Source organism: Poromitra crassiceps (assembly GCF_964638095.1).
Source record: "Poromitra crassiceps genome assembly, chromosome: 25".
Classification (NCBI taxonomy): Eukaryota; Metazoa; Chordata; class Actinopteri; order Beryciformes; family Melamphaidae; genus Poromitra; species Poromitra crassiceps.
Window position 1 is genome coordinate 1,795,896 of NC_139649.1, and position 26,637 is coordinate 1,822,532.

At 43.7% G+C, this 26,637-nt stretch overlaps 1 protein-coding gene across 1 annotated transcript; it reads right to left on the reverse strand.

Annotated features, from left to right (window-relative positions):
- Nucleotides 1-26,637, reverse strand: LOC310798587 (constitutive coactivator of PPAR-gamma-like protein 1 homolog). The gene is made up of 17 exons (XM_083661127.1): nucleotides 26,031-26,637; nucleotides 24,639-24,885; nucleotides 24,452-24,534; nucleotides 18,288-18,416; nucleotides 16,839-16,929; nucleotides 14,755-14,855; nucleotides 13,413-13,639; nucleotides 12,728-12,824; nucleotides 12,408-12,617; nucleotides 11,352-11,523; nucleotides 10,987-11,236; nucleotides 9,741-9,855; nucleotides 8,757-8,966; nucleotides 6,829-7,021; nucleotides 6,400-6,538; nucleotides 5,202-5,298; nucleotides 1-1,607 (listed from the first exon to the last, which is right to left on the reverse strand). Exons 1-17 carry the CDS (start codon nucleotides 26,502-26,504, stop codon nucleotides 1,215-1,217), a joined length of 3,228 nt encoding a protein of 1,075 aa, XP_083517253.1. The 5' UTR covers nucleotides 26,505-26,637; the 3' UTR covers nucleotides 1-1,214.

Genomic DNA, 26,637 nt, shown 5'->3' on the forward strand with positions numbered 1-26,637 from the left:
CAACATTCAGTCCAAACCAACAGCAGTTCATTCTTTTACAGTCCATGAGTTAGGAAGAAACTCTGTTCAACTTACACATAGGTCACCTATTTAGCTCTTGCGGGGCGACTGGGGGGATACACGATATCTCTGATCACTAATGAAAGATGGAAAGCTTCAGGGGAATTAAGTGGAGACGTTAAATGATTCTGGTTTAGAAGTAGTATGAGTGTGAAAACACCAAAATAAATCTCTTTTTTTTCCAGAGATACTTGACTAAATGCAGAAAACGGCAACAGAGAACAATAATGTATAGTATGAATACACTATTCAAAAGTGGCTAGATAACTTCTTGCTTTTTTAATTAAATGCAACAGAGGTCAATATCACAAAAATTCAAGGTCAGAGCAAATCTGTTACTGACTGACAGTTAACACTTTTGTATGGACTATTACAGATATTAGCCATTTCTTTAATTTGCAAATGGGAACAGTACTTGTAAGGATGGAAGAAAAAGGACAACATGCATAGTAACTACACACCTCTTAAACTGTGAACCATGCAGGTTTTCGTCGAAGCAGTAATACTAGAGTTCTACATTGACTCAAGAAATCACAGAGTATCATCAGTGTTTGGCAAGATGTTTTGCGTCTGATTTTATAGCCATTTCTTGAAACGTTACTTATAAGCTAAATGACTCAAATCACACTGCGCTCATCTGAACTTATGCAGCAGGATTTAATCTACCAGTTACTTAAACAAACTCAGACGGTTATGAACCATGGCAGAAATGTTGCGTTCTTGCGCTTCTCTTGGATACGTGTTCAGTTTTCATCAAGCATTTACTGTGACAACACAAAATTAATAATTACAATGGCAAATACATGGTGCCAAGTACTGGAAGAGTATCTCAACCTAGAAAAACAAAACGTTTTCCAAATTAAAGCTTCTTGAAGCTTCAGTATTTTGGTAGAGGAAAGTACCATTCTCATAAACAGTTTGAAACATGTATACGTAAACCTTGGTGATGAGGGAGTGAACAACTGTTGTACTCCTTAAACTAGCAGTATCGTCATAGAACTCGTACACTTGTGTTTACTGAGAGGGATCCGAATTCTGTCTTGTTTTCTTTTTCTGAGAGGAAAAATGCACATTCGCTGTAGGCCTTCCAAACTTTCCAGATATTCCTAACCCTATTACATCTTTCATCCGTCACCCTCTCTAGAAAAATAGGCTTACGCTTCTTCTTTTAAGACCGCGGCGCCAAGAGCTTCGTCTCTATGGCAGCCGCTGTCTACATTTAGTGCATTTAAGTGAGGATTAGTATTGCACATCTTGGAGTCACTGCTAAAGGCACTTTCGGGTTGGATGGGAGCCCTGCATTCGTCGTTATCTCCGTCCAGCTGGTCCGACTCTTTGTGCTCCACGCCGTTCTCCGTGGTGGAACCTTCGCACGGCGGAGGAGTGGACTTGGTCACCTCCTCTGGCTTGGGTTTCTTTCTCTCCTTCACTGCATCATGTGCAGAGGTGTGATCAGGCTTTCTCTCCTTCACTGCATGGTGTGCAGAGGTGTGATCAGGCTTTCTCTCCTTCACTGCATGGTGTGCAGAGGTGTGATCAGGCTTGCTCTGGTAGAAAAGGACAGAGGAAATTGGATTTTCAACCGTTGTCATAGAGGGCTACAATGTGATCTCGGCTCCCAGACAAATTGGAGATCTCCGCCTACCAATCGTCTGGAACTTCTTGTCAAAAATAGTTGTTTGAACGGCGGTGAGAACGGCTGCTGACAAACCTACGCCCCTTTGTCCCCCCCCCCCCATTATCTTCCAACAAACTGGAGATGCAGTGAATCACTTTGTAACAATGAGAGAACTTTTGAAAACATTGAAAATGGATGTCCCGAGCAACGTTTAAGTGACATTATTTGATTCGGTTTGATCCGTTTACAAGCACACAACTTGTGCATGTCAGCACCCCTTCTGCATGAAGGGCCGCCCGATTGGTTCTGTGATGCAGTCGTCGTTGTTTTTTTACTCTCAAATTGTTCCCACCCAGTTTACCAACGAAAGCTGTGACAAAGTTCTCAGGCTCTAGTTGAGTGAAGCGGGTAGAGAGTGAGACTGAGAACTGAGTCTATAGCTACGATGCAACAACAGCGGCTGTGAGGATTCTAATTCTTGTTGAAATCATGTGGGACACAGGGAGAATTCAGATGCAGGCTGGAAGTCCTGCTGGCCAACAAAAAGACAAGACTTGAGGAGCAGTTTGGAGGTTAATTAGAGGTCAAATGAAAGGCACAAAGACCTGCTGAGAAGCTGTAGTGTTCTCACTCATCAGATGCTGAAAGCTGAAACAATGGTTGTGTATAGTGTCATTGCACTGTAATTAATAACACGGTGAAAGGGCAACAGCTGTATTGTCCCTGTGTGAAACATAATGAGAATAGAGTTAGATTATGCTACTCTATGTTTAAGAAAAGAAAACACTGCTAACGCCGACTGAATCGTCTTTTTTTGCAGACATCCTAAGTCATCAGCAATGTCGGTAAAGTCTGGAACTTTAAGAAATCTCAAACTGGAAAACTGAGAATCATGCTACTGATTCTAAGTTTCCACATCAACCACGCTTAAAAAGGGACAGTGCCACAGTGAAACACTAACCATGCAACTTTGGTATGCAATAAACAAACATTTGTATGTGTAACCTTCAGTACAACTTGAAGTCTTACATTGTACTTCAGCCTACTCCTTTTCGGACTTTTGCCGCGGCATTGTATTATGATTTGTATTATTTATTATTATTTGTCCGAAATAAAGCTTTCATTCATTCATTCAAGTCTCTTTAAAAACCTGGGGGGTTATCAGTTCTGTTAAAATACAGTTATGTATTAATTTCCCCTAGTTATATAATATCACAGAGGATATTTAAACAATAACACTGACAGCGAATGAGAGGGGGGGATAAACCCATCTTTCATACTCTATTGCACAGACTGCTTGCAAAAATCACTTTTCATGGCCTCAAAATATACATAAAGCCACTTGTAGCTGCCCGTCACCTACTGTCAAGTCCTTAAATCAAATGCTCAGTGAAGGAAATTGAGCATGAAATATATTCACTCACTGCAATAAATCAAAACACAAAGGCAGCCAGTAACGAGGCAGGTGTTTCAGCACAGGGTGCCTTACTGATCTGAGCTGTAACGAGGCAGGTGTTTCAGCACAGGGTGCCTTACTGATCTGAGCTGTAACGAGGCAGGTGTTTCAGCACAGGGTGCCTTACTGATCTGAGCTAAATGCCAGCATGTTGCATTTGAATATGGCAGGTGGATTAATTTGTGCCATCTTCCATTCAATGTCATTTTACTGCCGTTTTCAATCCAATATCCATCCTGTACACATACCGCTCTGTTCTCTACACATCTGGTTTGGTATCTACACATACCGCTCTGGTACTAGAAGTATGTAAGATCATCGATCCACTGCCAACATTTTGAGAGTTTAGAGGCCATTTGCCATATTGCCAATATAACAACTAGAATGTAGATTCCTTTATCTTCACTCTGCGTGCAGGACAAACAGTAGAGCCCTTACTGACTGCTATTTAGCTTAGCACTACAATAACAGTCTATGGTACCGCTGCCTACTCCTGTTCAGTCGCCCAAAATACACATTTCAACAGAGCCAGAAACACTCACATGTACATGTTGTGACTCGTGTACTCACCACACCATGAAATAATAATCCAAAGGCACGTGGAACGGTCATTTTCGTAGTAAGTCCACACACCGAGAACTAGCAAAGAGTAACCAAACTAACAAGAGTATAACTGAAGTTACTTCCTCGTTTGCCATGAGGCGCATGCGCTGTACTGATGACTGCACACAGTGATACTCTGTTAGTTCGGTTACTCTGTCAGTTAGAATGTGTCTTTTGGAGTAGGCAGCGGTACCATAGACTGCCATTGCAGCGCTAAGCTAAGTAGCAGTGAAGGCTCTACCGCTGTTTGTACTGCACGCACAGTGAAGATAAAGGCATCTACATTCTAGTTTTTATATCGGCAATATGGTGAATGGCCCAAACTCACAAAATGTTGGCGTATCCCTTTAAGCTGAACTTAACTAACGCTCAATTTACACATAATGCCCCAAATTGGCTATGGCTTCTCCTCATTTCCATCTCCCTGCTTTGATAAAGTCATCGAACTCTCAGATTCCGGTTGAGGATTTCACTGAAGATCTACGGAGAGGTTTTGACACTGGAGCATTTGAACATAAACATTGGCAGACCTAGTGATCCTACTCCAGCAGGCAGCAGGTTCCTCTCATCACACATTCACAGCCCCACTCACTATCAACATCACACTTTAGATATAGCCCTTCTCTACCAGGCCATTTTCTCATCACTCCTTATCTCCATATGACACTTTGTCAGCTGGCTCTCACTCTTGACCACCTTGTTGCTCTCCAAAAATTCGAAATAAAAATCAAACTAATTGGTTCCTTGGTACTCAGTGTAGGCGCTTAAACAAACTGCTCAAAAATAGGTGTTACACTAAGTGGTGTGCCACTAAGCTAGAGGTAGCCTGGGAAGGCACATGTGTACTTAAAACTGTGGTACTTAAGATCCTTACACACCGGGAATATTATTTTTCGTGCGACTAATTTGCATGTCAATAATAATTTTCGAACCTATATCAGTGAATGCAACCATGCATACCAATGGCGAAGTTTCGCTGACCGTTATTGCAGTGTTTAATTTTTAGGACCACGGTCGATTTTTCAGAAATTCGCGTCAGACGTGTACACATCTGTTGCTGTGATTGACAGGTGGGTCAAAATTCGCATCGCAATTTCGTGCTGTATATTCGCATTGCTCTTGGTGTGTAACAGCCATTACTGTTGTAAATGTTTCTTTCCTCTGGTTTTCAAAGCCAAAAAATGAAATCCTGTATCTTAGACATTAAAAGATAATGCAACAGTTGTTGCAATTGTATCTAAAAAATAAAAATAATATTAATCTTGGTGTTATCTTTGGTTGATATTCTCCTTTGACAATCACATCAAGGCCATATCCAAAACAGCCTATTTTCACGTTTAAAACATGCAATCCAGAAGATGCATTCCCCGTGTGGCTCCATGTAAATGCACATATTGGTTAAAAAGTCTTACTTGTAGCATACAAAGAATTTAAAAGATTGTGCCAGTATCACCCTTGACTTACCTGGTATGTTCCCTGACTCCTGAAGCCTTGAGCACAGTACTTGCCTCCTCGACCAAAGGACCTTATGACAGGTGTGGAAATCACACCTCTCGGACGACTACAACAGAAAGAAAGAAAGAAAGGAAGCCACATTGGCATGAATTAATCGCATCTATGCTTCCAATCTTGCATTCAGACCACTGACTACTTGGGGTATTTCTCTGAAATATTTATGTGACTTATGGTGTGCTGGTACTTCCTCATTTTAATATCTTGTTTTTTTAATTGGTTCTCTTCAGCCCTGCCTTGTTGTTCCCAAGCCTTTAATCAGACAGCGTAGCTAGTAGCCAGACATAGTTTGCGCTTTCATCAATGCTCCGACACCCAGCCTAGTCAAAGTTGGCCATAGGGTTACATTTGACATTAACAGGCAATCGTGTGTTTGCATTGGGATTGGTAAAACACGATTGAATTTGCATCTATAAATCGTTAAGCAAGCACGCAACAGCCAACTGGTTAGCACGGCGATAAGCACAATGGTCATTTATTGGCTGTGATGATGATGATGGCCGATTAAACTTATGTGTCAGTATAAATATAAATACAGATATGTGTCCTACCCTGCATCCTCTTCCATTATTATGTTCAAATGTAAAGTACAGCATCTTGGTACAGTAGCTCAGTTGGCTAAGGGGCAGACCATGTAACAGTTGAGTTTGGTACAGTAGCTCAGTTGGCTAAGGGGCAGACCATGTAACAGTTGAGTTTAGCCCTCATTATGTCAATCAGTATAGCACAGCTGGATGACTGTAGCAAGTTTCATGCCAATCGCACTTAAGGGCTTTTCTAAGTTAAAAATGTTCCCCTTTAATCATTGCGCCTCCATCAGGTGCAGTTACAGGTGTTCTGTGTTCTCTTGTGCTACTTAATGGGCTATTTAATGGGCTTAATAGCAGAGTAGTTTATGCAACTGTGGCAAATATGAAATCATACTGTCAGGCGATGTCTCGTAATAGACGCGTGGGGGAAATCCCCACGGCCCTAAATGGAAGTAACGTTGTTTGGGCATTCCCCCACGCAGACCGACTGCATCTATACTGTCAGCATTGAAGCTGGTGATTGTTTTTTGTCTTGTACGTTTTAACTAAATTAAAAAAGAATATAGAAAAAGCATTGAAGCTGGTGGGGGGGGGGGAGGGTAATTTCCATGTGGGCTTACCCTCTGTTTGGTCCACCAACAGACACCACCTGGATAGAGAAGCCCCCTCTTCCCCGGCTACGTCGGCTACCGGCCCACTGCCCCACCACAGTGCCGGCTATCTCCAGCTTCCCACCCTGCGTGGAAATTGCTTGAAGTCCTCATAGGCAGAACAAGACAAGTTACTGTTAAATTTTTGCAATTTGATTTCATGTGTTTCAAATGTAAATCAACCCGTTTCAAGCATTTTGACACCACAGGGATGATCCACCTTACGTGAAGATATTGTCCCTTTAATAATGTAGGTGCAGGTGAATTTGCATTGGAAAGTCTGGGAAATGATCTCACCCTACTCAGGCAGATTTTGTAAGAGCAAAATATGAGACTAACTGACTTGTTAAGATGCATACTGTTTGAAGTGTAGTTGATCCATCTGAAAAAGGTTCATACCAGGCATACCCCTGCCTCGCACTAGAGGAGGCATCATGGAGGGTGGAGGGTAGAAGGAGCCAGCCGGGGGGTAGAAAGGCATCCCGTGAGGAGGTGGCAGCAGGGGGAACGGGAGGGGATGAGGTGGACGGGAAAAGTTCAGACCCTCCAGGATACTCTGCCGCATCCTCTCCACCCTGGCAGCCAGCTCAGCCTAGAGGAAGAGACGCAAATCAAAACCACTGCAAGACAAATAACTTTGTTTTTTTACTCTTTATTTTATTGTTTGAAGGACTTTATTACCCACAAATCATGTAATGTAATATAGCAACTTAAATGTCCTCTTAGTATGTGGTATGGGTGGAGATGGTGTGGGGAGTGAGGAGGGGGGGGGTTGGACTTTTTCAACTCAGGTTAAGCCATCGTTTGTGAGTCCAGCTTCTCTGCTTCTTCACTGCTGATTAGGAGACAGTTTGGATTTCGCTCTTAAGTTTCAGTTTGTCATTCCTGTGGCTAGAGAAACCTACAAGAAATTGGGGATTACAAAAACCTAAAAAATAAATAGACATTTTGATTTTAAGTTTTGGTCCAAGTGAAATGTTCTATGGTCTCTCGTGATTCCAAATATAGCTAAATCGCTTGGTTTGACAAAGTAAAACTATTTTTATAAGTATTTTACAAAATGTAGATGGGAATAAAGAATGATGGACGAATTGTTCTCATGCGTTTTCCTAAACCGGAGGTGGGCGTGACTTTGGCTCTCTATTCAATGTGAACAAACGGCTTGAATCTCAGTCGAAGACCCAATCTGTGATTTAGGCTAGACTAGTGACTAGGCTAGACTAGTGACTAGGCTAGACTAGTGACTAGGCTAGACTAGTGACTAGGCTAGACTAGTGACTAGGCTAGACTAGACTAGTGACTAGGCTAGACTAGTGACTAGACTAGACTAGTGACTAGTCTAGACTAGTGCACCATGAAGCAATGAAGCTGTTTCTGGACAGCCTTTATTTATTTTGGTCAAAACACCAGTAAAGATATCAGAAACTAGTCTAGGGCTGGACCACAATGTGTAATCGTGAAGCCCTACATGTAGTTGTACAATCAGCAATAATATTGCGATCACACAACTACTACTAACCATGATTATTTGGCTCAGTTTGGACAGCAAAATAACCCCCCCCCCCCACACACACACACACACACACTTTTTCCTTTTATCTTAGCTTAATATATATTTAAAAAAATCCTTCAGTCCTTCTAAGTCAGTGCAATGTTAACCAGAGTAGTCGAGGAACTTATCAGTGAAATCAACTGGTCTTTGTTTGAAATTAAACCATCCATGGCTCATGGTTGCGTATTCCTGCTCTAAACGAATCTCAGACTGGTTTCACTCTTATGCCTAGTTCACATTAGGCGTTCTTTTTTGTTTTTTAGCTTGGAGACAAACCCCAGCAGATCAGAGGAGACAAACCCCAGCAGATCAGAGACAAACCCCAGCAGATCAGAGGCAAACCAGGTTGGCTAGGTGCTTGCAAATGGATATTTGTCTGAGTGAGCAGCCTGCTCCACTCGTTTCACTGTCTTATATGTTCATGCATGCTTTTATTAGGTGAAACAATGGATGTCGATGTCACTGTATTCACCTTATGCAGCCCTGCCCACTTGACCCATTGTATCATGACTACCTGTTCAAAACGCCTGCTGTTTTACCTGCTCAAACTACTCACTCACCTGGTCAAAGCTAGTTTGACTCATATTATGAGTCAGACTAGGTTTATGAGTCACAGGAAGTGTCAATACAATCGGAAGTTCCGATTGTATTTACACTTCCTGTTAGTCTCTCAAGCCAGACGGTCTCTTCTACATAAGGTGAATACAATTAGCGTGAAAATGTTCATCGGCAAGAGCGTGTTTTGTCGACCTCGGCGTGGCGTGGATGACGCTACCTGACCGTCACAGAGGTCAATGAGTTGGGCCTTCTCCCGGTTGGCCCTGATGAGTTTACTCTGAAGCAGCTTGCCGTCAAAGTACATCCAGGGACAGCAGTGCTCCCATGGGATGGGCTGGCCGCACACGTCGTTGGCAAACAGAGCCATGTCCACTCCGCTCATAAACAGAGCGGCAAGCTGGACACCTCGGGGGTCCAAGTTGTCAATCTGTAAAGAGAAATGTCCAGACTTTTAAAAACGTCCAATTTAAAAAAGAAAGAAAGAAAGAAAGAAAATACAACCGACGTCACCTTCACAGCCCCACTGAGCATTCCAAGGCAAAGCACAGAGCAAGCGTAAGCAGCCCATTCACTCAGACCGCCGGAAATACAGTAGTCGACAAACCTCCCTAATCCAAGCCAACACAAAAAGCCAGCAAACACAAGCTCGATATTGAGTGTGGCAGAGCAAGGGGCAGACAGTCAGAAGCTGACAGAGCTCAGACAGACAGACCACAAGGGGCCAAAGCACACAGCTTGTGTGGATGGTTTACATTATGAAGCTGCCACATTCCAACTGAGTCCAAATGAGAATAGAGCGCCGGCATCTTTTCCACACGGCATAACAAATGGAGTCGTAAACCATCCGCACGTACGAAACATGAACCCGCTCAAAGCTCTGAAGAGATGCAACATATTTGAATGCAAAGCGAGGTCTTTTTCAGAGACATGCTTGAACAAAACAGCGGAGATGATCTCTGTTTGACTGAGCGTGTTGCTGCCTTGTCTTCAGAATATGAGGAGTGTCCAGAGAAACCAAAGCCCATGATGCAATCTCTCCCGTCTGTCTGAGAAACACTCAATGTAACAGTAGAGGTCAGCCAATTCTCTGGTCGATCTCTGGCACGGTGGAGTACAGATTGTGGCCAAGACATTCACGTGGCAACGTGTGCCTACAGCCGTTTCTGGGACACTCCTCATATAAACATCACTACAAAATCACCTTCAGTTCCTGCAGCTGGTCAGGCTCATATAGTTTAGGAGAAAGTGCTTGGGCTAGGAAAGCGTCAAGTTCGTTACGACGCAAAATTCTTACTCCTGGCCAATGTAACATAAACCTGAAGCAAAACACAGAAGGTAGACAATATTACAAACTGCAGGAGGAACTGATTCTCACTCAACACTTTGTCTTGATAATGCCTCACTCTTTATGTAATGACCCCCTCAGTTCACTCAACACTTTGTCTTGATAATGCCTCACTCTTTATGTAATGACCCCCTCAGTTCACTCAACACTTTGTCTTGATAATGCCTCACTCTTTATGTAATGACCCCCTCAGTTCACTCAACACTTTGTCTTGATAATGCCTCACTCTTTATGTAATGACCCCCTCAGTTCACTCAACACTTTGTCTTGATAATGCCTCACTCTTTATGTAATGACCCCCTCAGTTCACTCAACACTTTGTCTTGATAATGCCTCACTCTTTATGTAATGACCCCCTCAGTTCACTCAGCACTGGAACCACTTGATGAGATGTACAGAACTTGTGTGTGACAAAGTTTGCGTGTCCGGCCACAGTCTGTCCTTAAAGGTTTACCTTTGGGATTTTTCAACCTGGAGCCTATTTTCCCAAGTTTTTGTGTCTAAGCGACGAATCGGGACAACCATTTTTTGAAATTGGTCCAGTATTGAGCGCGAGTGCTTCAGCCGGCAGCCGCAAAACGTGAGTGAGAGTTGGAGAGAGGAGTTCAGGGAGGACTTTGTTGAGTGCGAGTACAGAAAGCATCGATTTTCTAGCTGTGTCTTCCTGTGCTCCAACACAGCAAACTCCTCCCAGGACTCCTCTCTCCAAATCTCACTCACGTCTCCACCGCGGTCTTCCTGCAACAACTCAGACATGGTTACACACAACAAGAGACAAGCGAAAGTTAAAGACAAATGTTTTATTTCTCTGTAGGTTCCCTTCTTTTGTCAGACACTTATAATAACAATCTGAGCTGTCAGTGGTAAAAACTAGCGCTTTTAGTGGACGTACATTGATGGTTTGCATTTACCCCTTTGGATTACATTGCAACCCTTAGCCGGCTGAAACGATCTCAATCAATACTGGACCAATTTCAGAAACATTTGTCCCGAATCGATTAGTCACTTAGACACAAAAAGTTGGGAAAATAGGGTCAAGGTTGAAAAATACCAAAGTGACCCTTTAAGGTCGCGTGTGTCGGACCTCGAGCGGTTCACTCACCGCAGCACACAACAGAGCACCATGAGGGGCGTGGGGACGTTGGCAGGGTTCAGCATAGCCGGGGTGTCGGAGCGCATGCAGGCCAAGAAGGCCCTCATCCGCCGGTTCTTGTCTTCCACGGCCTTCCCCAGCCACAGCTTCTTCAGGTTGGGGCAGGTCCACTCGCGGAAGGGCAGAGCCTCCACCAGCTCTGGAGTGTGGGGAGACTTGCCTTTGTAGGCTGCCCATTCTTTCACCATGATGGGTGAATCTACAGGGGTGGAGGGGGGCACAGGATTGGCAGATCTCAAAGCATTGAAAAGACGTGGGCAAGGTACAGGAGGCTGTATAGGGAAGTAATAGAGCGATCCGATCATGAGACTCACACTCGGGGAGGCAGTTCTTCCTCATGGCTAGTCTCTCAGCCTTCTTCTTGGCCTCAGCCAGGCTGAAGAGCACTCCGTAAACATGTTGGCGGATAGGCCGAAACAGCTGCACCGCTGAAGGCAGGTCTTTGTTAGCTTCATCTTCAATGGTGACAGATATCTTAATCTCCCCCTGCAAAGACACACTGTTACCCAAGTGTTGTGCCACGGGCAACAAAGAGCTTGCAACAATTATTTCAAATTCCACCGACAAATGTTGCTTGGCCGTATGGCTGACAGACACAGGGTACTCCAAACAAAGTGCTCCAGAAAACCAGATCAAAGATGATTACATCTCTGGCTGCAGACTGCTGACCAAAACAAGAGAAGTGGGGGGAATCTTGCACCTGCGATATGATGAACTGTGACACGTGGAGCCTTTTCTTCATAGTTGCCGAAAGAAATCTAAATATTGTGGAGAATTGAGATAACGATACTTAGATTTGCTCCGTTTGTATAAAAAATATTTTTTGGAGGTGGATAACTTGATTCGTTTGAGTTACTTTAGTATCTCATGTTTTGAGGAGATTATTCACACTTGAGTTACTTTTAAAAATGTGTGTGTACTAGGGTTAGTTAGTCCAATATAGGGGTTGCCAATATATAGGGCCGATATTGGCATTTTATTAAAAATTGGGAATGGCAGGATGGTTTCACCCACCTCCTCCATGGATATTATTGATTGATCACATATTTCTTGTATAAATGATCAATACTCTATACGAGTATGGATGGAGTGGTGAGGACCTTAACTTGAATTGATCCATTGAGACATCATTGGATTCAAAACAAGTATGCATTTATTATTACAGAGTTTGTGTCCCATGTCCTAACTGACGTTTCCACCCTGACAAGAATATGATTGTGCACTTGGAATAAGCTTGACATGAACAAGGTCAAATCGGAAGACACTGAAAATGGGCGCTAATTAATATCCATTTGCGGCACCTTGGAACCAAACACATCAGCCGTACTGTATACAGAGGTGATGCCATACTGAAGGAGGCCTCCCCTGACCTTGGTGAGGACATGGTAGATGTAAGGGTACATGAGGCCCTTCTTGTGTCTGTGCTCGGCGATGCGCAGGACCTCGGGGGCCACGGCGGGAAGAGGTGGGATGGAGACGTCCATGTGGTTCCTGGTGGGCATGGAGAGGAGCGAGGGGATGTGGGCGTTCAGGCTATGATGCCCCCCGGCCTGCAAGCCCGAGCTCATGCAGAGGTCTGCCTGAAGAGGGAGAGGAGAGAGCGGACACAAGCGCTGGCTTTCAGTTGAGTTCCCCAGCGAGGGTTCAGGTAAGTCACACAGTGTTGTTGTCATTTTCCTGTTCAACTCACTTTTGTTTGGTCCCCCGGTTCTTCTCCCTCTGGTGTGTTTCCAGAATGAGAGTTGTTGCCATTTTTCTCCCATTCTCCTTTATGGTCGTTAACATGACTAAAAAAAAAAGAAAAAAAGAAATCGCTGATCAACTTGCAAGCTGCACGCGCACAAGGCAAGATATTTGTGTGAATATACAGCCATCTCATCAGCATAAATCACAGAGAAGACTCTCCTATTCCTGCTAAGGCAAGCGCTCCTGGAACACCTTAAAAGCCATAGACAGATGATATAGATATACCTTCAATAAAGATAAAGATATACCTACAATAGGGCATTCACGACTACTGAATTTTAGTAGTCATCGACTACTCCCAAAAAGTAGTCGACTATTCGCGTGAGGTATATTTTTTCACCCAATAAAAATGATGAATTCTCGTCAAAAAGTTCTCAAATACAGCAAGTCAATGGTTAACTAATGTAGGCGGGACCAACCTGGGGTTATGTGAAATAGAGTCCTCGATTGTCTCAGAGAGGCTGTTTAGGAATGAGCTGCGATCTGATTGGACTAAACCCAGCAAGCTTCTGTGAGCTGGAGATACTGTTTGACGTAGTCTATTAGTCGACTAGTCTGTGAAACCCCTAATGTATAAGAACGTTAGATTATTCCAGACAATATTTCCAAGAGGAACTGGCTGAACTCACTTGGCAATTGTGCCTGTGCTCTCCTCGTTCTCCGAGGAGGAGGATGTGTTGAAGAAAGCGCTCTCTGTATGGTTGGGGCTGCTGCCCTGGCCGGGGTTGATGGGGGAGGACCTCTCGTACAGCGGCGTGTGCTTCCCTTCGTGAGGAATGTTGCTGAAGCTGTTCTGCTCTGGGAAGCCTTTCCCCACCGAGTCCAGAGCCAGCGGGTCTGGGTAGGAGTGCTGCACCTGGGAAAGCAGCACCAAAACCCAAACACTCTCATGAAGGCTACATTTGAAATACTGTGTAATACTATATAACGCTCTCCCTTCAAGGCCCCCCAAAAAGACACACCATAGGCCACAGACTTTGGTGCAGAGACCCCATATATTATTGTTATTGATTCAGTATAGAGCTAGTGGTATAATAGAGATGGGACGATATATCGAAATTCAATTTATCACAATACAAAAATGTGAGAATAGGTATTGTGGGGCAGAAAAATCGATCGTTTGCTGATCGCAATTTCACAAGCTCTCCATCCAAATTACATTATTTGTACTTTGTAATGACATTTGAAAATGGTTCTTTACGTTCAAAATAAACATAATTCTGCACAATATTTGGTGGTACCATTATTATTACCATCAACTTTTATTTATTTCTTACATTGTATCATGGTTGTATCACATATCGTCACCATCGCTATGGTGTACTAGGGGTGCTCCAAAAAAATCGATTCTGAAAGGATCGCGATTCTTAATGCCACGATTCCTGGATCGATTCCAAACTCCCAAGAATCGATTCTTCTTCGTATTGTAAAAAAAAAAAAAAATTTTTTTTTTACAGTGCACCTGAAGGCAACATGCAAGATACTGGCTGAATAAGTGTCCAAATGTTCATGTCATTTGTGTACTGTACTGCCACGGTGCCACACCTCTTGCACTTAAGAACTCTGGTTAATGTATTCCCCCCAAAATCTATAAATCCTTCTCAAAGTCTACAGATCCCCCCCAGCCTATAAATCCATCTTATCTGAAGAACATAAGGGGGGAATTCCCCCCTAGTTTGCAAAATGAATTTAGGCCCTGACTGTAATACTTCAGAAGTTGAATTTGAAGTTCAGCATTAATACATTTGTCATTTTTTGTCTTATATTTACCTTTGTGTGTTATTGCAATATAAAACTACATAATTGAGAATCGATTCTAGATTCTGGAATCGAGAATCGTTGGAATCGAGAATCGATTCTGGAATCGGATCGTGACCCCAGGAATCGGAATCGGATCGGATCGTGGCTTAGCCGGATCGGAGCACCCCTATGGTGTACTGTAAATATCACTGGGCTACTTGGCGGTCTTACCCCAGGTTTTCCAGGCAGCGGCGGCGCCTGTGGAATGTCGAGCCTTTTTGGAGATGCATATTGTGGCACTGCAGCAGGACCTCCAGTCTGCTTTGGTCTGACTGTGACACACAGACAAACAGTCAGAACAGGAAATACACAATACATGTCCTCTTGGCACAACCCAAGAGAGCCACACGCATTAAAGCTATACAGAATTTGTATACAAGTGTTCAGCGTTAACCTGACTACGCCAGATGGGGCGCTATTGAGTTCACAAGTTCACAACACGTTTGTGAAACAGAATGTGAAGCAAACCCATCCATCTGGCAGCATCAGGTTATTCAGCATTACCTTGCTCAATGCAATCTTTGGTCAAATATAAAATAAATATAGACACACACAGACCACTTCTCACACAGCCTTGCTCGTCTTACACTTTACAATGTTATGTTACTAGTTTTTCCCATGTTACAGACCACTGAAATACAGTTCCAATTTAACACGTTCACTGCCATTGACGAGTTATCTCGGCTTACAGAATCCAACGGTTCACTGCCAATGACGAGTTATCTCGGCTTAAATTTTTTTTTTTTTTTTTTGACGGTGGGACGTGGATCAACGCTCCCCACGTCTCCTATAAAAATATTGGAGTCAGCGAACGTGTACAACCCATTCCACGGACCCACTAAGTGGCGACAGTGCTCTCCACACTAGGAAAAGCAGAGCCAAAACTGTAGGGTAACGCGCGAGGAAACCATTCTCTACTGTAAAATGGATTGGCGAAAACGCTTTCACTTTCGCGCATTATCGCGCTGGGAGCTGGCGGTGGGGGATTCCAAAAATAGACTGGGTGGAAAACACACTTTGAAACACGCAGCATAAAGCCTAGAATCGCACAAAGCTTCATCAAAGCTCTCAAACCCAAGAAACAAGTGAGCCCTATCCACACTCGCTGCCAGGGAGGGAGGCTGCTCAAACTCGCAGCAGCAGCAGCAGCAGCAGAACACTCGCTTGTGACAAAAGCTGCTGAAAGCCACCAGACACGCACACGGAGGGAGGAGTTTGAAGGAGAGGGCGTTCAGAACTACATTGTTTAGATGTCTGATCTCTCACTGATGCCAAAAATAAATGGTTAAAGTGACTGTTCTGCCTCGTGTTTGATTGAATTTCACAAAACTGCGATTATCTCAGCTTTCACTCTCAGACGCTGAAACCATGCTGTACTCAACGGCTAATATCTACATAACTACTAACTCTACAAACTAACTCTTTTAGACAGAGAAAGCACACATTCTATTAGTACTTTTGTGAAGTTTGTGTTCACAAAGTCCAAGCAGAAAATAATCCTCGGCTCTTGTAAAATGAGCCAGAATCCTCAAAAAAACCCTCTGGCAGAACCTACCTACAGTAAAAAAAAAAAAGGCTGGCAGTGAATGTGTTAAAAAAAAATCCCATCTTCCCAATTTCTTTTCTGTCTGAATTCCATTCATTAAATTCCATATCACACACATCACACATTCAACAAAAACTCAAAAACAAAGGGTTCTATAAATGTGGTATGCGTGGTCCTTAATTGGACTATTCTCCACTTTTAGAGCCGAGTTTTTCCCAAACTTTTCCGCCACTCGATGAGAAGCCTTTCTAAAGTAGACACTTTGTACGCACAGCACATGAGCAGCCGTTTCAAAGTGTACACAAAGTCTAAGGGGGGGGTTGAAAAATGTCTCACACTCGGCAACAAAATACGTTTTTCAAGTCTGATCTATTTCATCTATTATCTTCCGTCACCCGTGTAGGGTACATGCTGTTTTAATGTTTAAAAGGTGAAATAAAAAAATCGGCTACCGGTATAAGAGCTTAATTTTAAAAATAAATATGTGTCCTGCCTGTCTCAATATTCAGACAAATCCATTATCAAACAGTCCGACGTGGGCAATTCAAATCTTGCATGATCATATACAGCAGAGATACTCAAGTTGCTTTAGGTATTTGTAGCAATGAAACAAGTTGCAGTTACTAACAGAATTCAGCACGCATCATCATAGCCATAATCAGTGTGTGGAGTGTGTGGTTGTAGAGCGCCTGACACATAGGAGACACACCTAACTGTGGAAGGAACTGGGGGGTTTTGCTGGCCACCGAGTAGTACTCCACTGCCTTCTTGAAGCGGATCACTTTGTCATCCGAGCAGGACTGAAAGGAACAAACGGGAACGACAAGTAGTAATAACCAGTAATAACACTTCAAATAATTATTTAAATCATTTCTGTTAGCATGGAGATAATGATCCTGACTCGCTAAACAATTTCTTTAGGAGAAAACAAAAAGGTCAAGAGTGAGTCATCTTGTCACCTTCTCATCACCTTTGGGCTGAGACAGACCTAAAGAAAAATGTCTTTGCATAAAAGCAAGATTTAAATTGCCCTAATTCCCCCCCATCTTGCATTAATTAGCTCATGACAAGTACGAAATAAACTAAAACCCTGGTGTACATGAGCCAGAATACATGTATTTCATATGGTGCATGCCTGAAAACAATCAGTGATTCCTTCCTTGAGCTAAACTCTAGCTATCTCTCATTGCCAAAATACACGTATTTCTATAACACGGCCTGAGAAAGCTTTTAATTCATGATGATGTAGTACGGTATACCATTTCCATCCCTGTATTTGATATACCTGAATATGTATTCTGCACAAAGGTGAAGTGCATGCAGAAAGAATAGTGGATGAAAGGTGAATTCTCAATAAATGAATGTTATTTTTGTCCTTAGCACAGCAAGTTTTATCATCATCATCATCATCATAAATAAAAGGGAGCAAGTGGGCAATCTCTGTCTGCGATTTTTGTCCCAGAAGTGATGTCACTCAACTGGAAGTGATGTCACTTGAGAAATTGTTGCATTGTGAAATCACTGATGATGTCATAGTCAGTGATGTAAAACATATTTTGTGATGCTATGCTTTTAATCAGAAAGCACAAGATGTTTTTTATGTGTCTAAAATATAAATGAAATGGAAGGGTGTCTCTTGTTTATTCTGTATCATTTTAGCAAAAATTCCACAATGCATATTTGTGCCTGTGACGGCATATTCCGCAGTGCAAAAAATGACTCCAAGGGAACAAAGAAAATGCAGCTCGAAAACAAGACGTACATTTTCTATCCCAGATTGTGTGAGAGTGACATTTATATTTTCCACAATACTGAATACACAATGAACTGAGTATCTATCTATTAGGGTTGAACTGATATGACTTTTTGGAGGCCTATCCCAAATCCTTTTGGACTGTTGCCGATAGCTGATATTTCATATCCATGCGTTCTTTGCAGGGTGGAAAAGCATTGGTGTTGAAACAGCATTTTGACTAAAGACAAAAACATATTCATGCATACTTGCACGCATGCATTAAAGCTTCCCATAGACAAAGAGTGTGGTAATGAACAATTATACAATAAATGTGTCAAACAAATTTCATCATATCCATCCTATCAGAGGTAGCTGACAATGACTGACTCAATATCGGCCTGATATGTTGGTAACGTGCTGTACCTGTGAATGCATGAAAACGTCCTTAGCAATGGCTTCCAGGTCACTGATGTCCTGCATGTTGCGGACGTAGTCGGCCACAGCCTTGATGACAACATCACAGGGTGGGAGCACAAGCTGGTGGGCACGCACCTGAGGACGCACAACACAAACCAGGGTCACAAGCTGGTGGGCACGCACCTGAGGACGCACAACACAAACCAGGGTCACCCTTCAAATGAACCAATCAAGTGCTTGGAACCAATTTTAGAACCGTGTGATCTACTGATATCCCATCACTTGAAATTATGCATTTCACCTAGACCAGGGGTTCCCAAACTTTTCAGACCAAGTACCACTAGGTACCACTAGGTACCAAAGCAAATTTCCCAGGGAGCACTTTCACTGCAGATAACAAACCCCCCCACCATAAAAGTTGCTGATTTAACCGACCCCCAGTAGCGCTCTCGCCTCACACTCTGGCCTCACAGCAAGAAGGTCCTGGGATGGATTCCCAGTTCCCACCTGGGACACTGTTGGCACTGGGGGTATGTCTCCCCATACCTTCAGTGCCTAGTGCCCAGGTGGGCCATCTCGTCGAAAGGGCCTTTCTGTGTGGAGTTTGCACGTTCTCTCCGTGTTCCCCTGGGGTTTCCCCCATAACATCTATATGAACCCCCGCTAAAAACATGCAGACGATTGTCGGCTGACCAGCGGCGGTTGGAAGAAGTTGGTCCCTGTGCGCATAACTGCAGGTCCCCACCGCTCCTGTCCTGAACCATGGAGGACGACGAGCCAGGATGGCTCAAACGAGGAGGACACATTTCACGGCGCCTCCAAAGCATGTGTGTGTGTGTGTGTGTGTGTGTGTGTGTGTGTGTGTGTACTGGCTGCTGTGCACGTGTGCATGCGTGGTGTGTCGTCTGTGACAAATCAAGACGGGTGCGGTGCGTTACAGGACAGTGTCGTGTGGTCAAGGAGCTGAGGAAATACGCCGGCTGCGAGGCGATGTAGAGAGGATATACTAAAAAAAAAAAAAAAAACACAATTTCAGACGGACAAGCCCGTCTTTATTGTCACACGGTTACACATCAACACATGCACGGAGGGCCACAAACACACACATGCTGACGGTGGCCGGTGAAATTTGTCCTCTGCATTTAACCCATCCTGGCTTGTCCTTTCCTCCGGGGGGCAGGCCAGGAGCAGTGGTCGCTTTCTCGTACAGTGCCCGGGGACCGACTTCGGATGTTGTCGTCACTGGTCCGATGACGATGACGATCTGATCTTCTGCATGTTTTTAATGGGGGGGGGGGGGGGGTTATATACGGAGGAACCCCCCTGGGGGAGCACGGGGAGAACATGCAAACTCCACACAGACAGAAAGGCCCTTACGACGAGATACCCCACCTGGGCAGTAGGCACTGAAGATATGGGGGGAACACAACCACAGCGCCCGCAGTGTCCCAGGCGAGAATCGAACTCAGGACCTTCTGACTGCGAGGCGACAGCTCTACCACTGAGCCACCGTGCCCCCTTACTGAGGAGAGGAGAGATATACTGTACATTATAAAACGGCTCTCTCAATTCAAGCAACCTGATTGGCTCACAGCTGTGGTATATTTAGCGTATACCACACTAATATACCAGTTATGAGAAAACTGAAAAAACAAATGGTAGCTAGCTAGCCTCGCAAACGGAGCTCCGCACCACAATACCCAGAGTGCCTTGCGGTAGTGTTTACTGTCATCTCCTGCTAGTGAAGTCATCAGTTTGACAGCTAGTTAGCCGTTTGCTAGCTAACAACGTTCGCTAGCTGCCTACCGATATGGAAACATCAGCGTTAACTAACGTTAGCACAAGAATTAGCCAGTTAGCTAGCTAACTGTCATTACATTCAAAAAGAAGCAACGTGAGACAAACTGTGAACTATGATGAAAAAAAATCTATTTATTTAGCGTAGCAACATGTCAACTCTGTAGCTGTAGGAAGTAACCAACCATAACAACCCGCCCCCAGCAGCCTATAGGCTACCTTCCACAAGGCTTCCTGTTACTCACAGATATAATTAAACAACATAGAACACACACCACACTAACGTTAGCTGTTTGTTTGTCACCAAGCCTGTGTTGCTATCTGACATTTTTCAGCAATTGTGTCGGCTCTGTGCAGGGAGCCAAGAGTATGATTTCTGAATAACAGCCATTTAAATTGGAGTTGTTTATTCCTGTCATATTGCCATACTTGGTAACCATTTCATAAAAGCAATAGAGGTGTGGTATAATGAGCCTGTCGTGATCTATTGATTAAGTGTACAATATACAAATACAAGGTTTCTATCCAGAGTTCAGCCAGTTTCCAGTTGCAACTCTGGACATATTAATGTTACAGTGAAATAACGTGTGTGCAGCCCGGACATTGAACTGTTAGCAGTACAGTTAGTCTCCGTATAGTTTTCAAAGACATTATGATTGTGTTTAGTTACATTCCTCCTGCGTCGCAGGCTGCTGTGCTGTCATCAACTCGGTGACCGAGACTGCATTTTTTCTTTTGCCTTCGGTCACACTGCACATTGGATCACACTGCACATTGGATCACACTGCACATTGGATCACACTGCACATTGGGTCACACTGCACATTGGGTCACACTGCACATTGGATCACACTGCACATTGGATCACACTGCACATTGGGTCACACTGCACATTGGATCACACTGCACATTCTGTCACACTGCACATTGGGTCACACTGCACATTGGATCACACTGCACATTGGATCACACTGCACATGTGATCACACTGCACATGTGATCACACTGCACATTGGATCACACTGCACATTGGATCACACTGCACATTCTGTCACACTGCACATTGGGTCACACTGCACATTGGATCACACTGCACATTGGATCACACTGCACATTGGATCACACTGCACATTGGGTCACACTGCACATTGGATCACACTGCACATTGGATCACACTGCACATTGGATCACACTGCACATTGGATCACACTGCACATTGGATCACACTGCACATTGGGTCACACTGCACATTGGATCACACTGCACATTGGATCACACTGCACATTGGGTCACACTGCACATTGGATCACACTGCACATTGGATCACACTGCACATTGGATCACACTGCACATTGGATCACACTGCACATTGGATCACACTGCACATTGGATCACACTGCACATTGGGTCACACTGCACATTGGGTCACACTGCACATTGGATCACACTGCACATTGGATCACACTGCACATTGGATCACACTGCACATTGGGTCACACTGCACATTGGGTCACACTGCACATTGAATCACACTGCACATTGGGTCACACTGCACATTGAATCACACTGCACATTGGGTCACACTGCACATTGGGTCACACTGCACATTGGATCACACTGCACATTGGGTCACACTGCACATTGGGTCACACTGCACATTGGATCACACTGCACATTGGATCACACTGCACATTGGATCACACTGCACATTGGATCACACTGCACATTGGATCACACTGCACATTGGATCACACTGCACATTGGATCACACTGCACATTCGGTCACACTGCACATTGGATCACACTGCACATGTGGCTTTCTGTCCAAGCCATTTGAATAAGTTTCATCTAATAGCTGAACTATCTGCAGACAACTGACAGCACCGTCATGCAAATTGAGCTTTACTGTTGGACTTAACTGTTGATTCAAAAAACAAGCTTTATGACTAGAACCCTCCTCGTGTCCGGCCATAGACTATATTAGGGATGTTCATTTTGAAAATTTTCCAAAATCGATAATCGGTGAGAATTAACGATCAATTATCGATTATCGATTTTATTAATACTTAGAAAATTTTCAATATTTTTTTTTTTTTTTTTTTAACAAAATGAATGCCTATGGCAGAAAATACGAAAGACGTGTTCTCCTCAATGAACTCTTTATTTCAATGTGTCTCCTCTCCAACACTGCTGTCCCCGACGCATGCCGGTGTGAATTTCTCATGTTTAAAACAGTTTTGTTGGCACAAAGGCCCGTGCCCAGCCAGAAAACTAGAGACTATATGAAGCTCCACCTCACGTTAGTCGGCTGTGCAATGGAGTGGGGCGAGGAGGAACGAATTCCACCCAAACCTAGTCCCAATTTTTTTTTTTTTTTTTAATAATTAAAAAATCGATCCAAATGCCACAGGATCGATTCCAATCCTTAACGATCGATTATCGATTTTCGATAATTGATGAACATCCCTAGACTATATAATATCCTTCCAATGGTTGGCACATGACTAGACTAGATGCAAGTGAGTTTGTATTTCAAATAGGGCTGGGTATTGACAAGGATCTCACGATACGATACGTATCACGATACTTGGGTCACGATACGATTGTATCACGATATATTGCGATGCGATACATATTGCGATATATTGCGATATTCTACAGAATTTACTCAAAATTAAATAATAGAGCTAAAGATACAACACACTGTGTACCACCCAGGTAGTGTAATAATATGTACATCACTTTATACTGATAAGTTAGTGGACAAATTTTGTCAAAACTACTGAGTGTTGAGTGTTACTGAACGCATCGATATGGGAAATATCGATACAGTATCGATTAGGGGTGGGAATCACCAGATGCAGAGGCCTGGCATGGCATGGCCTGCAAACATTTTTTTTTTTTTTTAATATCGCGATACTTGGCGTCCAAGTATCGATGCAGTATCGGGAAATAAAATATCGCGATATATTGCCGTATCGATTATATTGCCCAGGCGTAATTTCAAATAGCAGTTGTGTCAAAAGATTTATAGCTTTTATAACTGGAAATGTTTCTGGCTCTGCTGTATTGTCAATAATTACCTAACAGGCAGTGATGTTTGCTGCCATGCTGTAAACAGGATGTAAGCTACAGATATCTGCAGGACAGTGTGGACTTTCTTCTCAGAGGAACAGGGAAGTAAAATCATCATTATGACAACCTCTAGTCACTGTTCAAAACTCACAGTAGGCAAAGCCATTTTTTTATGTCTTCTTTTTTCCTATATTTTATTTTTCAATTTTCAGAACATGAAGAATAAAATGTATTCCAATGTATAGTATATTCATTAATATACAGTGGAATCTGCTTATAGTCAAGTGATCACGGTTATATTGATCAACCGCTTATATTGACCAAAAAGCTTGGTCCTGAATCATTCCTGACCTATACACATGCTGTTTAAATAATTTGCTTATACTGTAGTGATCAATACTCCGCTTACAGTGATCATTTGGGGCCTTGTCCCACCTGAAAACAATGGATTTTTTTTTTACTACAGTAATTTTATTATTATTTTGCTTGCAAACTGCCAAATATGAGCCAACAAGACACAGCAGCGATACTCGGTGCATGTCTGTCTGTATATGGAGAGATCGCGGCATCTCTGTCTGTGGAGAGATGGCTGCGTCTCTGGGTACGCGAGACCACTGTGTTTGAAACAGCTGGAGGTCTAACTTACTGTATGGATTTTTCAAGTCAATAACATTCCTTTACTTTATATGTACTGTATTCATGTAATACATAATATACAAATGTCAATAAGATGGTAATCTGCATGAGAAAAAAAAAAAAAAAAAAAAATCTGTTATAATGATCATCCGCTTATAGTGATCAATTTGACCCGTCCCAAGGTGATCACTATAAGAGGAGTGCACTGTATTTCAATTTTATCGTATTGACTTAAGCATGAATGTGATTCCATTTCCATGTAAAATATAATCATCTTTTATTGTTGCTAATTACTAGCAGGCTGCTCATTATGAAAATACATTTTACTATGTTTTAAGACAATAAGCTTCATTGTAGATTGTAGCTATAGCCTTAGCTATGCAAAAACAACTACTTTGGTAATATTCATGCAGTTATGCATTCATGAGAAACTATTGTATTGTCTGTTGTCACAATGAATGGAGATTTCTCAGTAATTAATGCAGCAGCCAGGCTAGTGTGCCCCACTGTAGTGAAAATATACTGAACTGTGACTACAAGATGTAACTATGACTTTTGTGAATTGTTCCACTCCTAATGGTATTCATCATCCAAAATATTCCCCGCCCACACTTACACATCAGGTCAATTATTAGTGAAGGAATCATCAAAGAACAGCTCACCTTCAAAGATGCTAAAGGATGCTCTGGACCAAGTAAGCTCCAGTGAAAGGCAGCCAAGTCTTCATCAGGCAGTATGTGATTTCCTGTAACACATGAGACAGCACAGTTGTATAAGTTGGGCTCATCTGCAGTCTCGATACAGCTTTATGCAAATGTTCTCATCAACCGGCGATAGCGTCTTGCCAACCTAAAAGTGATGCAAAAATGACGAAACGGTTTGGGTTGAGATTGAGCTGCTTCGCCACTTCGTGCATCAGGTACTGGCTGGTGGTGAGGCTCTTGCCGTTGCGGCTCAGTTTGAGGGCGTGGGCACTGAAGTAGTAGGGGATGTTGCAGAGAGCGTAGTCGGAGTCGTAGGCCAACAGGCCGTGGAAGCCGTTCTCCCTGCATAAGGCTATCACTTCCAGATGGTGGTCCTCGACGCTCTGGACAACCTGAGAAATGACAAAGACCAGAGTGACGCATTAGAGGCAAAAGACTCAAAATAAACAGTAGCCACTCACCCAAAGGCTATGGAAACAGAATTACAAACTGCGAGGGACTCTGTCTGTCTCTCTCAGTGATGACACTGACAGAAAGACAAATGTGCAAGTTCAACACAAATCAAATAACTGGTTCTAAGAACACGCTGTCAAAAGACTATTAGTGTATGAATACTGAGACCAAATAAATAATCTCAGGTTTACCACATCATCATTGGTGATGATAGATCCAGGTCTACTTAATCTCTGTAAAGTTAAGCTTTGTTTGACATACACTGCAGGTTGGAAAATAGAGACAAATTTGGCTCTCTGGTTTGCTGTCCGTGTCTGATACCAGCTTGTCTCTGCTCTGAAATTTCAGCCTCCATCAGGCAGCCTGTTGTGACAATGCTACGGCAGGCCTTTCAACACATTGCAGGCCGAGAGGAGCAAACTGACTAATTCATATTTGCACATGCTACTGTACTTGCGCTAATTAAGTGCAGCACATAATTTTCAAGGAAATCCATCCTATGCTGTGTGTCATGATATAGGACACATGCTATATAATGAGATGCAGTCTTCTGCTTAAGCCTTCTCAGGTACTGCAAACTCTCTCAACAATATTCATTTCTGCACTTTCCAGTGTTCCTGCATGCCTAATGTTTGCATAATGCTAGTATTTAAAATACTGGCACCTCTTGCACTGATTAAGAAAGCCAATGTTTTTGCTCTCAACTAGTCCTGGCTGGGCAACTACATGGCCTTTATATGAATACACTCCAAATCAATGTTGGTCACATCCTGAATGTTGGTCACATCATGCACTGAGTGAGACAGTGAGGTAATGTCACAGAATGAGAATGAGTTGAGCATCGCATTCGCAAAACTAGGTCATTGACTTTACACTGCAACACAACACAGCCAGTCTGATTCACACTTGGGCAAGTGGGGGAACAGATTTGATGTGGTCAAGTTGGCACAGTGGTGGTGACATGGTGGGCAGCTAGCAGGCTAGCCAGAGAGAGCATGATGCTAATGTGTGCCAGCCTTGGTCCGGGAGGAGGAGGGTGGGGGGTCCGGCTCAACAGGCAGTGCCAGGCCGAGTTATAACTCACCCCGATGTGGAACCTGAGGAGCGCCAGTCGGATGCAGTGGGCCATGCAGACGGGAGGCAGGAACCACACTTTGGGCGGCGGGGTGCCCTTGTTCTGGACGTGGCTGATGATCTGCTGGGCGGTCTGCCTCTCGTTCACCTGCCTCTTGACCCACTCGTGAAGACGGCCTTTCTCCAGGGCGCCATTGAAGCACACCAGCAGTTGGATGTTGCCGCTGAAGCAGGCCTTGGAGAGGGCGGCCAGGTAGCCCAGCATGTGGTTCCACTGGCCCCCGCTGACCCAGTCGGTGTAGAAGCCTCCGTAGAGCCGGTGGAGGCAGTTCTCGGCGTCCACCAGCAGCCTCAGCGGACCCTGAGGCGGTCTCTGCCGGCCACCTCCGACCATACTCCCCCGGGCCAGCTTCTGCAGCTCCACCGGCACCACAGCATTGGGACAATGCTTCTCAATGTACTCTTGGAAACCCTGCACACCCATGATGTTGAGCTTCTGTGAAGAGAGACGCCGGCGCCTTAAAACTGATTGTAGAGAGCGAAATATTAGCAGAAATAAAACCGGAGGGGGTTGCAGGCAGGGTGCCTCTCCCCTTGACAGTGACTGACAACCTAGC